The sequence below is a fragment of the Morchella importuna genome (genome assembly GCF_003444635.1).
Source record: "Morchella importuna strain M04M26 chromosome Unknown Morimp01GS003, whole genome shotgun sequence".
Classification (NCBI taxonomy): Eukaryota; Fungi; Ascomycota; class Pezizomycetes; order Pezizales; family Morchellaceae; genus Morchella; species Morchella importuna.
In genome coordinates this window covers 2145737-2158149 of record NW_025763400.1, presented here as the reverse complement: position 1 = coordinate 2158149, position 12413 = coordinate 2145737, and the positions used below count along the sequence as shown (strand labels likewise).

At 47.2% G+C, this 12413-nt stretch overlaps 1 protein-coding gene across 1 annotated transcript; it reads right to left on the bottom strand.

Moving 5' to 3' along the window:
* Positions 1-1481: 1481 nt before the first annotated feature.
* LAJ45_02087 (uncharacterized protein) lies at positions 1482-6093 on the bottom strand (the record flags this gene model as incomplete). Its single annotated transcript, XM_046111679.1, has 6 exons — positions 1482-1623; positions 1684-2138; positions 2192-4852; positions 4908-5298; positions 5355-5368; positions 5440-6093. The coding sequence occupies 6 exons, from the start codon at positions 6091-6093 to the stop codon at positions 1482-1484; spliced, it is 4317 nt and encodes a 1438-aa protein (XP_045975623.1).
* Positions 6094-12413: the final 6320 nt, after the last annotated feature.

The window sequence follows — 12413 nt, the reverse complement described above, 5'->3', positions numbered from 1 at the left end:
TATATATATACACCAAAAAAACTGAGGATTTCCGTGGAGAAAATGAGTAAAATATCCCAGTATGACATTCCAGTGAGGAGTACCCTGTGAAGAATCTCTGTAGACTACAAGTCAAATAAACACATGACCTGTTCAACCGGATACGCGTTTTATTCGATCTTTTTCAAGGAATGTTTCCCGCGTGAGTAACGAGTGATATTCCATGATTGTCTGTTTCAATCCCTTCCTCCACCAATCCGATCTCTTGCCCGCCAACTCATAGATTGTTCCTGTACAGTGAGAGGTAGAAACAGGGGTCTAAAAACAGGGTTTCTGTGGCTGGGCAAGCCAATAGGACTCCTCCCATATTTCTAACACTCACATAAGGTTTTCTCACAACCGCCACCATCTCATGCACATACCCATTCCACTAGAGGGTCCGGCCGGTTGAATCACACATCCAGCTGCATAATGCAAACTCCCCTCCGGTGGCGAGGTTTCGCGGAGAAAAAGAATCTAGTTTTATTGGTCAGTATGATATGACTAGAGGAACGAATGTTCCTTGTTGGTCTGATCGGAACCAGCTGCAGGTGCCTCCTTGTGAAACGGCCCTTTTTTGCCCTGTCCCCATGAGTATTTGGTAATGCACTAATCAGTCACTAGAAACTTTATCAATTTTGGTCAAAATTGATGGTTGCAGGGATTATTTTGCTGGGTGGCGAATAGCATTTTTCAGAATTGACTGTTGGCCTAAAGCTTCTATTGAACGCCCCGAAATCTAGAGCTTATCAGAAATGCATAGATCTTCTTTATAGCAATAGTTAAGCCATTCAAGGATGTGCTTAAGCTTCAATCAATTGATAGTAAGATATGAACAAGAATAAGATCCCCGGAAAACTCGTAGCAGCATCCCAGAAAGGAAAAAACAGTTTGAAGCAAATAGTAAATTTTGAAGGGAAAAGGAAAAGGAAACCGATCCTCCCAGACATTAGTTAATAAGAAAAGAAGAAGAAAAAAGACAGAGAAGCGGTGACCCATTAAACTATTCAGAACCGTAATGAAAAAAGACAAACTTTTGTATCATCAATGACTCCCAACAACCAAACCACCCCCCGCCCCAATTTTTCCCCTACGATGGTTGCGTAAGAAGTAGATCTTCGTACACATACCCTGCTGCTCCCCGATATTTTTTTTACCCACTCCTCCTCTATCAGCAGCGAATCCGTTTCTCGATCCCAAATCACCATACGAGTTTCCCCGCAAGAAGCAACTAAACCCTCCCTGACATGAAAAATCGTGGAAACATCATGAGGGAAAAAAACCTTTCGTTAAATCCAAAAAAAAAAAAAAAAAAATAGAAAAAGGAAGAAAAAAAGCCAATTAATCAACAATATAGGTTGATTTACAATGAAAAAAGATACTATAAAGCAAGCCCACTAGATAGACGCCAATCTAAACGATCTAAAGCCTGCGCCCGCACACCCATTTTTTTATGATAAAACTTATTTAGATTCTGCTGTGGGAAGTGGGGAGCGAGATCGTCCAAATGCCGATGCAGCCGTCGGTGGAGACGAAGCTGGAGGAGACGTAGCATCGTTATGCTCGTTGGATTCATGATGTGCTGAGCCGCCATCTTGCAACGCACTATCAAGATATCAGTTAACAGAGATATACTTTTAGGAAGATCAGACTGGGTCTACGAACCTAAAGGGGTTGGCGTGGGATGTAGAAGCCTTTGCAGGTGGGTTGGCTGTTCGTGAGTTAGATTCATCCATTCTGGTCGGGCCAGCTCCAAAACCTGTTCCTCTCCTGCTACCACCACTGCTGGAACTGCGTGATCCCAGCATACCGCCAGGACCAAAGCTATTAAGACCAGAACTGACTTGTCTTGATTTCAGCTTCTTCAAGTCCTCAGCATTGACCTGGCCGCCACGGCTCTGGTCTGGGGGATGCATCTGGTTGCCATAGCCAGAGAAGGAGCGGCCATCGCCACCACGTCCGCCTCCGCCACCGCCACCAGGTCTACGTTGGTTGGCGCGCGACGCAGCTTCCTTTTCTTGTTGTGCCTTGAGAGCATCTTCTCTAACCTCCTGTATCGTCTTTGGACCTTTATCGGCTTCCTTTGTCTCCCAGTTCTTGCGTCGAAGATCAATGATATCCTAGACAATGTCAGTTCATAGCTTTGTATATAGAAATAACCAATTAAACTTACCATAAGCATGAATCTCATACGGCTATTAAGCTCCTTATCTTCCGACATGCGGCCAATACGAGTAAAGTACATGTCCATCATGCCTTTGCTCTTTTCTGATGCATCCAATTGGAAACCGATAGTCTTGAGAAGCTTGCACAAACTCTCGACAGTCTCATCCTCTGGAAGGCCTTCGAAGTCGAGAAGCTTTCGAACACACTCGTTCATAATACGTTCAGTAAGCATACCCAACTTAAAGAGTTCTCCGATGAATTGAACAAGACCAAGACCACGACGCTTCGCAGCTGCAGCGATGTAGTATTCATCAGAAAGCATCACGGCCTCATCCGAGACACCCTCAGGCTTGGGTGGGAGATTGATTTTCCATCCTCGCTCAAATTCTTCCTGACATCTATTAAGGAGGTATTTACGGAATAGATTTCCACCAACAACAATAAGCCCATTCTTGTCACGAATGTTCTCATCCTTGATGTTGGGGTCCATAGATTCCAACATAACTTTGCAAAACTTGGCATACATGGAGGACCAAGCAGCTTCATCAGTGGCTTTCTCGAATGTAAGCTGAATGACTTGGCGGAGAGTACGTCCATCAGTCTCGAACTTCGATTGACTTGTAATTTCGAGAATCTGTCCAGCAATCTTGTCGAATTTCTCGGGCGTCATCTTGTTCAACGCAGCCTTGACTTTACGTTGCACAAGTTCGGGCGAGAGCTTGACATCCTCCGAAGGAGTTGGAGCAACTTGGGCTTCCTTGGGAGCTCCGATACTGATAGGCTTCCACCTATTCTCAGAGACAGGCAAAGGCTTGACATCACTAAGAGGTATGGTGGGCTGGCTGCTCTTTTCTCCTTGCCTAGACTCAGATCTCTCCATAGGAGCCCCAGTAGCGCCCTTTCGGCTTCCACGTGAAGACCTATTTCCGGACCTCGGGCTCTGGGGAGTGATGCCCTGGCTTGCCAACGAGCTGTTTGAGGCAGTTCGCCCAAGGCTGAGTCCTCCGGCGCGAGATGAAAAGCCTCCTCCCATAGCGGCGGCCAAGGGGTTCGGCGGCAGCGTGTTCGACCTTGATTGCTCGAACCGTTGAGCTGAGGTTAACATATTTGCTGGAAGGCTTGGCTTGAAAGACCCGAATGCACCCATTGGTGGTGGGACAGAAGCTCCAGATCTTGAACTGCCACGAGGGCCCATACTAGAAGGAGTGCGAGCGGTTGAAGGCCGTGTAGTCTCAGGTTCTCCAACGGTCTCACGCATAGTCTTGTCCCAGTCAACAGAGGGTTTTTCAGTAAAAACACCTTGGAACTGCAGTAAGAAGTCCTTCTCGTACTTGAACTTGCCGCTGGCGGCGGGGTTCAAAGCCGGGTTTGGAGAGAGGATGCCCGAGGGATAGTTGACACTGCCGATGTTCTCAATGAAGCGAGCGGACTTGAGTGCGGTGAGGGCTGCAGAAGGGGGAGCAGGTTCATTTGTCTTGATTTGAAGGTTGAGAGGGTGTGGAACCTTGCGCTTTTCATTACCCTTTGGTGGTGGCATGGACTCGCTATCAAGGGTCGCCTTCGAGGCATCTGCAGTGGAAGCCTCTTTCTCCGCAGCCTCCGCAGCCTCCGCAGCCTCCGCTTCAGCTGCTGCCTTTGCTTTTGCCTCGGCCTTCGCAGCGGCTTCCTCCTCTTCTTTGAGTTTTTGGGCTTTTTCAGCCTCAATCCTGGCTTCCTCCTCAGCCTTCTCCTTCGCAATTCTAGCTTCCTCCTCGGCCCTTTCCTTAGCAATTCTAGCCTCTTCTTCAGCCTTCTCCTTAGCCAAACGGGCTTCCTCGGCTGCTGCCGCTTCCTCTTCTTTTCGAATCCTCTCCTCTTCTTTTCGAATCCTCTCCGCCTCTTCCTTCCTGGCCTTTTCTTCCTCTATGCGGGCTTTTTCTTCTGCCTCTATGCGGGCTTTTTCTTCCGCCTCTATGCGGGCCTTTTCTTCTTCCTCTTCCTTGAGCTTGCGCTCAGCTTCTTCTTCTTTCTCGAGGCGAGCCTTTTCTTCAGCTTCCTTCTTTGCAGCAGCAGCCTCCTCTTTTTTCTTTTGCTCCTCCTCTTTCAGTTTTTTCTGCACATTAGCCCTCATCTCCTCTTGTATTTCCTGGTTTGTTTTAGTACTCTTGCTAGGATTTCGTGCGTGTTGCGAATCGCGAGAAACACCTCGACTAGGGGCAGGACTGGGTGATGAAACAATGACGGGTGAACTGTTAACGACGACAGGTGAAGGAGCTGGCTTGACGATAGAGCCGTTGTTAGGGTTCACAATCTGGATCGCCTTGTTCTTTACGGCGGTACGAGGAGGGTGATACGGGCTGCCGGGTGTTGGGATAGAGGGAGCTACTGCGTTAGAAGGGGGTACAGCAATCTGCTGAGCGGGAATGGCCGGAGCAGACATTTGTCCCATGCTGGAGTTAGGCCTTTGAGTATCCATGTGAGCCATATTGGTACTTCCTGACCGGGACATAGGCTGTGGGTAATAGGCTGTGGGATTAACAGCTGGCTGAGCATAGCCCACTCGGGGGCTGGTCGCCTGTGTCATTGGGCCGTATGCGCCATAATTTGCTGTCAAATGTGGCTGCGGGAAGTAATACATTGGGTGCTGATTGTTAGGGTCATAGTGCATGGAAGCTTGCAATCCTCCAAACTACATGGATGGTCAGCAAAATTTACGAACAATTTTATTAAAAGAAAAAACATACCTGCTGCTGAGGAGGGCCCATGTTGTAATGCTGCTGCTGAGGGGGATATAGCTGGGCTGTCCCTACAGGTTGTACGTGTGAAAGAGCTGGAGATACATGTGACATCGCTGGACTCCTGTTGACCAAACGAGGTGAATGAGGGTTATAAGTAGCAGGACCAGGCTGGTACGGCTGGTTATGTTGGGTATGCATAGGCTGCCCACGAGATTGGTTAGGGTTAGCGGGATAACCTCCTCTCCCATAGCCAGCGTTGTTGTTATACTGGTACGGCTGGTGGTGATTATTAGGCCCATAAGCGCGGTTTCCGCGACCAGCACCACCTTGCATTCCACCACGTCCACCATGATGAGCATGTGAAGGTGCCGTATCAGCAGATTCACGTCTCTGGTGGCTAGGATGAATATTGTTGTTGTTCATCCCCCTGGTCCTGCTGGTGGGGGCATGGACATGGGGCGGTTGTTCTGTTTTTCGACAAGAGTTATGTTAGATATCATTCTTTCTTTATTCAATATCATCCCGAGCTTCAACTTACATGGTTGGTTGCATCTCCAAATTGAAGCCCTCGGCTTCCAGTCCCAGACGCCTGAGGCGCGGAACCTCCACTAGCCATAGGTTGAACCATAGGAGAGGGTGAGGATTGGGGTGAATTGATCCTTTGGTTAGACGCCACTGGTGCAGTCAAAGACGCTGTGGCAGCAGAACCCGAGGCAGTTCCAGTTGGGTCGTTGATAGCACCAAACGTGATCGGTGGTCCAGTCCTTGGAGCGGCGCTGTTTGGCATTATCGAGCCCCCGGCCCCTGAAGCAATCGATGGTTTTCTGTTATGTTGACCAGGATAGGAAGAATTGTTCCCGTTAGCAGGTGAACCGCTATTAGTTACAGTTTTGCCGTTCACCGCCTGAGAAGCTGTTGGACCTGGCCGTGCATTTTGCGCTGAAGCTCCTGCGGGGATGTGAGGGGCGGGGCTCGCGGCAATGACGGGGGCGGAGGTCTTCTTGGACGCGGAGGCAGCGGAGGCGTACGACACTACTGTTCGCTGGGCGGGGGCGCTACCCTGCACAGCTGCAATAGACGAAGTCTGACCACTAACTGAGGGTGTCCGTGCGTGGGTAGGATTGACGCTCGAGTTAGACGAAGGCTGTGATTGAGGAATGGTGGGGACGTTGGATGTTGTAATGCTTGTCATTCGAAATTTTGTGTTTTTTTTATTGGGTAAGATTTGTTAAGGGAGTCGCACTTGGGATGATGTTCAACAAGGAGAGGTGTTTGTTGATTTTAAGAAGTGATGGATGGATGGGCGGTGGATGGCTATTTTCTATGTTCGATTCTAACCTGTAGAAGAAACTCCTTTGAATTTGGAGTAGGTTCCTAAACCTTTGAAGAGGGAATAGATTAGTGTATGAACTTAGAATAGTATTTATGTCTGTACTGAGGTATGAGGTTGAGGGTTTTTGTGGAGCAATGACGCAGGGATGACAAAGGGAAGCTCAAAAAATAAAACAGTCCCAAAGCTACATAATCTTTTATATCAAGGGGGGGGATATCATGAACCAACCTAACTAGAAATCTTTTCGAATTGATTTTTTTGGTTTCTACTCTGGGTGAGAGGGATAGAATTTTTGAGTGGCGAGCTTACGGGAAGTCGAAGACGACTGCTGTTGCCAGGACAGCCAGGCAAGCTGGCAACGGGGAAAAAGGTTAAGAAACTTCTCGGACTGATGAATATTCAGTCGCGCGCTCTTTCAGCTGTATATAACGCGATCACCCTCTGTGAATTCGGAGGGTCCGCAGGGAAGGAGAAGATTGATTTCTTGATGAGTGGAGTTGGGGGTTGAGGAGGGGAGAAGGAGGAGGGGAAAAGAAAAAAGAATAAGAAGGGAAGGAGGGCCAAGGTGGATGCGAAGAAAAAGCAGTAAGCCAGGTGGAGGTGGGAAGGTAGGGCAGGGGTCTGTCTGGCTGTTATCCCGCCTGCCTGAGTGTGGGTGAGCGCCAGTTCCAGGTCAGGCCTGCATAAGAAAAAAAATTCCCTAAATTTATTTATTTCTATTTTTTTCTATTTTTTTTTTTTTTTACTGCTTAGGACATGTAACCTGCGCTTCCTCTTCGTTCGGGGGAGCAACTACACAACCGCACCATCATCAATGGAGTTGGAAACTTATCTACCTGCGCTGCTTGCTGTGGTCCAAAGACATTTTTTTTCTCTTCCATCCAAGACATGTGCAAATGACTGCATTAATTCTGTTTGCGCACAAAAAACAGCATGTACTAGCAAGCAATGCAGCACAACAATGACAACGCCGATTTTTTAGCCAACCAAACGAGGCTTATATTCGTTGTAACCCTGCGTGCACTATGAGGTCCGTGACTGCCAGTTATCGAATCTTATCGTGTTCTGAGCTCTGAGGGGAATAGTTTGATTTTTCCAATTTTTTGCCTTTACCGTTTACGGTTACTCGTAGTGCTACTACATGTCTACATGCGTACATGTACTTAGGCCTACCACTAGGATTGAAATCCCCCTCCCTCAAAAATCGAAAAGGGCAAATCCTCCCCCACAGTGATGTGCACCTCTAGACTCTCGCCGCTAAACTTAACAATCACTTCATCACGCATATATGATATATCTACCTACCTCCCTATATATACCTCTAGAAGTCCATGGAGAATTATGTACTCTAATGTCTACGCTACGGAAGAGTGACAAGATGTCGAACTGCACCTTTGGTTTTGTGCACAGCAAAAGTATCTACCCATCCAACCATCATCAGCTGTCAATAAGAAAAAGGGATATGTAGGGTGACTGACTCATGCCAATGATGTGTAAGAAGGTACGTCGGCTTGCTGCAGGGATGTGTGGAGCTCTGAGAAGGTGGCCAATGATATTTCCACCCTCTCTCTCTTGAGTGATGGCTTGATTAACTGACTCTGGACTTCACAGCAGGTTTGGAGAATATATTTCATAATTGCAAGCTTTAACGCCCCAAACGAAAATACGCTAGGTACTAACTTGCCATTAATTACTGTTTGTCAGAAAACTAATATTCAGGAAATTAATTAAGCTCGGGAGGCAAATAATAGCTGTTTATCAAAGAATCCTTCTTTCGCCGTAATTCGACCAAACCAAATGAAACGATCATTTAAATCAATCTCCTGCACGAGATACACACCTTTTATTCTTTTCAGGGGAGAACAATCGAAGCTGTGGGTAGATGATCGATGAGATCATCTTGCCCACACCCACTCAAACCCTTGGATTGGTACCCACCATCATACATGCAAAGCGCATCCGCCAAAGAGCCGCTTCGGCGCCAATGAAATTATTTTGCATACCTATCCCGAATCGACGGATATCAGCGATCACAATTAATTTCCACCACCGAGCTTTGACACTGATATCATGTCCAGAAAACAATCGCCAATTACAAAGAAAATGTAGTTCTTGATTACGAGGGTCCAATGTGCTCGCCTCCGAGCATCTCGATACATCTTGTTTCTCCCGGTACTGTGGGAGTGAATGGCCATGTGGGGGAAACCAATGTAGATGGGCTCTGATGTGTCCCCTCTTTCTCCCCGCTGTGCGGACATAAAAAAAACCCGTTTCTGCCGAGGAGAATATTATTGGCTCAAACTGCACTGGTTAAAAACCCGAGGACCCAATAGCCAGACTCAATTCGTGCAGTTCATCGCAAGAGATCGTAAAAAAAAAATCACAATATCGCTGGGTCCACCAAACAAACAGTGGGGAAAAATGGAGGAAAAATTCGAAAATGATTACTTTACACAATGCTAGAGAAAACCCGCCCGTTATGTATGTATCATGTAGTGTTTAGTTTTGGTCCTTTTCTTTTCTTTTCAGAGCCTTGGATCTTCAGTGTAACAACTACAATCTACGGTGCCAACTGTCAGTCTTAACATAGGACGGCTTTTTACTTTAGCGTAGGCAAGTTGCCTTAGTAGAGTATCTGTGTCCAGGATGATAGCTCATGTACACACTCTCCAACAACTCAAACCCTTCTGCTGGATGGAAGGAAGTCATGTAGGTAGGGATAGGATGGTTAGGGCGATGCTATGTAGGTTGTGGGTGCAATGCACAATGCTTCATCCGGCTAGATCTCTGGGTAGCCGATTTAGTGCAATGTAGCACTGATATTCCTGTGCTGGGCTCTGCTTGGGAAGGTGTTACATGAAACTTTTGTTGCGGAAACAGAGATTTGGAATCCAGGCATCTTCGGGCCTTTGTTGTCAACGTCAGCACCCTTGGTGCTGTATGTAGGGACCCTTCCTACGGAAGGTTTACCGAAAATATCTCCCTCCAGGCCTCTTGGCCTAGTGGGCGCGGAAAAAACGCATCCAAACGCTCGGGCTATTGATATTCCGATATCAGGGCCCTCCCGATCCTCTCTTTTGTAGTTTCTGAATGCCGATCATGGACACTGAAGTCTGTTGCGCAGCTCAGTGCTTCCGGTTTCTCGTGCAACACATGGCGGCCTCTCCGACAGGTCACGCCAGTGAGAATAGACAGAGAGTCCTGCCTGAATAGGTATCTCTTAGCTTCCGAGATACTGAGTCTCGGCAACGTCTTTTTTTTTTGTTTAATAACACCGGGTATATAAGGTAGGTAGGTTGTAGCCCTTCCTTGATGGACATAGGTAAGTCAAGCTTACAGCCGGCTCGGGCCGTTAGAGCTTTTTTTTTATGCATCTAGAACCCCGGGCTGACAATGGTTGCCAGGTCAGAGAAGGTCGACAGGCAGTCAGGCAGGTGTCAACTATTCTAGGTAGAGTGCACTGCCAGTGAGCATAGCCAAGTAAGGCAATGCTATCATTACCAAACAATAGGATTATGTCACTTTCCAGCCTCAGTCCAACTTTCTACAAACATCAATGCTTCGCGATGCTTGACCCCACAGAAAGTTCAAGAAACTAGGAGGTTTGCAGCGCCAAACGACTTGCCGAAAGTATTGTTTGCCGTTTGCAAACAACTCGGGCTGCCCGATAGGTGCCTTGTAGAGTGGTACAATCAACCCGTCCCATGTATGTACTAGGGTGTAGCGAAAAGTGATCAGAATCTGATAAGACAAATACACCTATTCACCGTAACATTCACTTATCAGATTCTGATCACTTACCCTCAACACCCGGTACGTGTAGGAACATACGAAGGATGTTAAGTTTAGATTGGCAAAGTCGTACATTTGTGATATATCCATAAGACGAGTAGACTATATCCGTATATAAACTCGATGATAAGTCAGATCCTGTAAAACTTTGGTCAGTTATCTCATGTAGGCGGTTTTGCTCGGGGCGTGAAGTTACTCAATTATGGCATAGCTGTCCGCCCGCGGCCGTCGTGGTGAGGTAGGACGGATTTGGCATGCGGCGTCACTGGTAGTAATGAGCTAGACGGGCAATTCTGTTTCCATTTTTTCCCTCGCTTTGTTTCTTCGTTTCCTCACAACGACGTGTCGGCTTCGCAGCTCCAATATGGATCTCTGAAACGCGTCAACCCGAGGGATTTGTCGCCCTACAAACCTCGGTCGTCTTCAGGCGATCAATGAGCCAAACAAACACTAAACACCAGCCCCCAATCACATCAACCACTGGCTGGCTGGACCGTTGGCACATCACGTCAACAGAATTGCAATTCCTAACCCGCCCGTCAGAAAGCCTGGTACCGAGTGATACCCGATGACGACTGCAACCCGGTAAATTAAAAAAATGTTGAAAAAAAGAAAAAAAAAGTTGCTTTTCCCCTTACCGGAGGTTTTCCATTTTTGGCTTGAACATCCACAACAGGTCTAGCTCTCTAGCCCCAGGGTCTCAACTTAAGCTTTGATGGAGTAATGCCAACAAAACACCACCGGCAATCGGCATATGAGCAACTACACACTGCGAACGAGCTTATCCAGGTATCCATCTAAGCTACTCTAATCTACAGCGATGCACCCCAATTGCAAGCAGCAGCATCTATACCAACTCTAGGTATCGGACAGGACCCAATTGCCCAACACGATGATTTGCAACAAGCAAGCAATTCTCAGGCACGCTCAAATAGGTCAATCCCCAGATCCAGATATCAATCAGGGGAGCACCTGCTAACTCCAGAGCAAAGTTGTATAGTTGTCACCGACGTCTGAGACATTCCCCCCTGTGACATGGCAACAACCCCCGAGCCTACGGGTAGATCATGCAGCGGGCTAGATAGTCCGCTGTGCCATGAAGGGAAGCTCGAGGAGAGCTTTCTTCCCTTGCTTCATATCCTCCGTCTCCCCCTTGGGTCTTTTGTGGCGCGACCATCTTTGAAAAATCTCTTTTGGCGGGGAGCTGATCAATCTTTACATCTTACGGGTTGGGGATTGAAACAACTATCTGTTTATTTACCTCTAGTTTGGGTATACTGTTATAGAGCTCCTTACTATTCACATGGACGCCCCCAAAATCTGACGATTAATGGATCAATGGTAATTATTTAGGAAGAAGACAAAGAAGCAAATTGTAGCGTAACTATCCTATGTTAACTGCCCTCGTGAAGATAGCGTCTGGATAAGTGATGATTCTATGAAGATATCTAACCATGATGGCTAAGCCAGGACTAGGGTTCCATCATAGCCCATCACTCCACCGACCTTGCCGGGTTCGAAACGGCTTTCTGTTTCTCCTGAGCTTGGCTCGCTGGGTAAATGTATGCACTGACCCATGGATGATTATAGGCTAGGACTAGGGTTTCGTCATGGATTATCACTCTGGCAAAGACATGTGCGCCTACCTGGAGCTCTTTCTTTTAGTTTTTTTTTGTTCAGCTCCTCGATCCGGATGGATCTAGAGCTAGTATTGGGGGGACATCTGTGAGCAAATACCACCACTCCTCTTGGCAGTATTTTTGACAAGACGAGGGGGATGTTTGTCTCCAGTTATATTTTTACCTTTTGTTGCAAGTTATCGTTCCCTTACCTTTCATTCCCTTGCTCTCATTCTTTATCTACCCATATCCCTAGCAACAGCTAAGAAAAAAGAAGAAGAAAAAAGGGGGTCCGGGGGGGGGGGGGGGAGAGGGAATTTCCATACCATAAAAGAATATGGCTCGTCTTTCAAGATAAGAAATATAAAGAGATCTCTCTCTTGACACCCGGACTGCATTTTTTTCGATAGAACCCGTATAACAATACCCTAAGTCTGCTCTTACAGTGGAGTCTCGATAATAGCATATGGTCGGGAACGGATTTTCGTGTGCCACTATCGGGGATATGCTTGTATCGAGAACAACTTTGCCCGTACCGACTCGTTTGGGATTGCCCAAACATATGCTACTATCGAGGATATGCTATTATCGAGGTTGCTACTATCGGGACTCCACTGTATTACTGAACGACACCCAGCTAGCTAGCTAGCCAGGTCGTGATAACAAATCACCAATAACTGGCTTCTACGAGGGCATGGGGGTATTTGACATGCTGTTTGTGCTATTTCCCTACTACTACTTATTAGGCTATGTAGGTTTCTACACTGG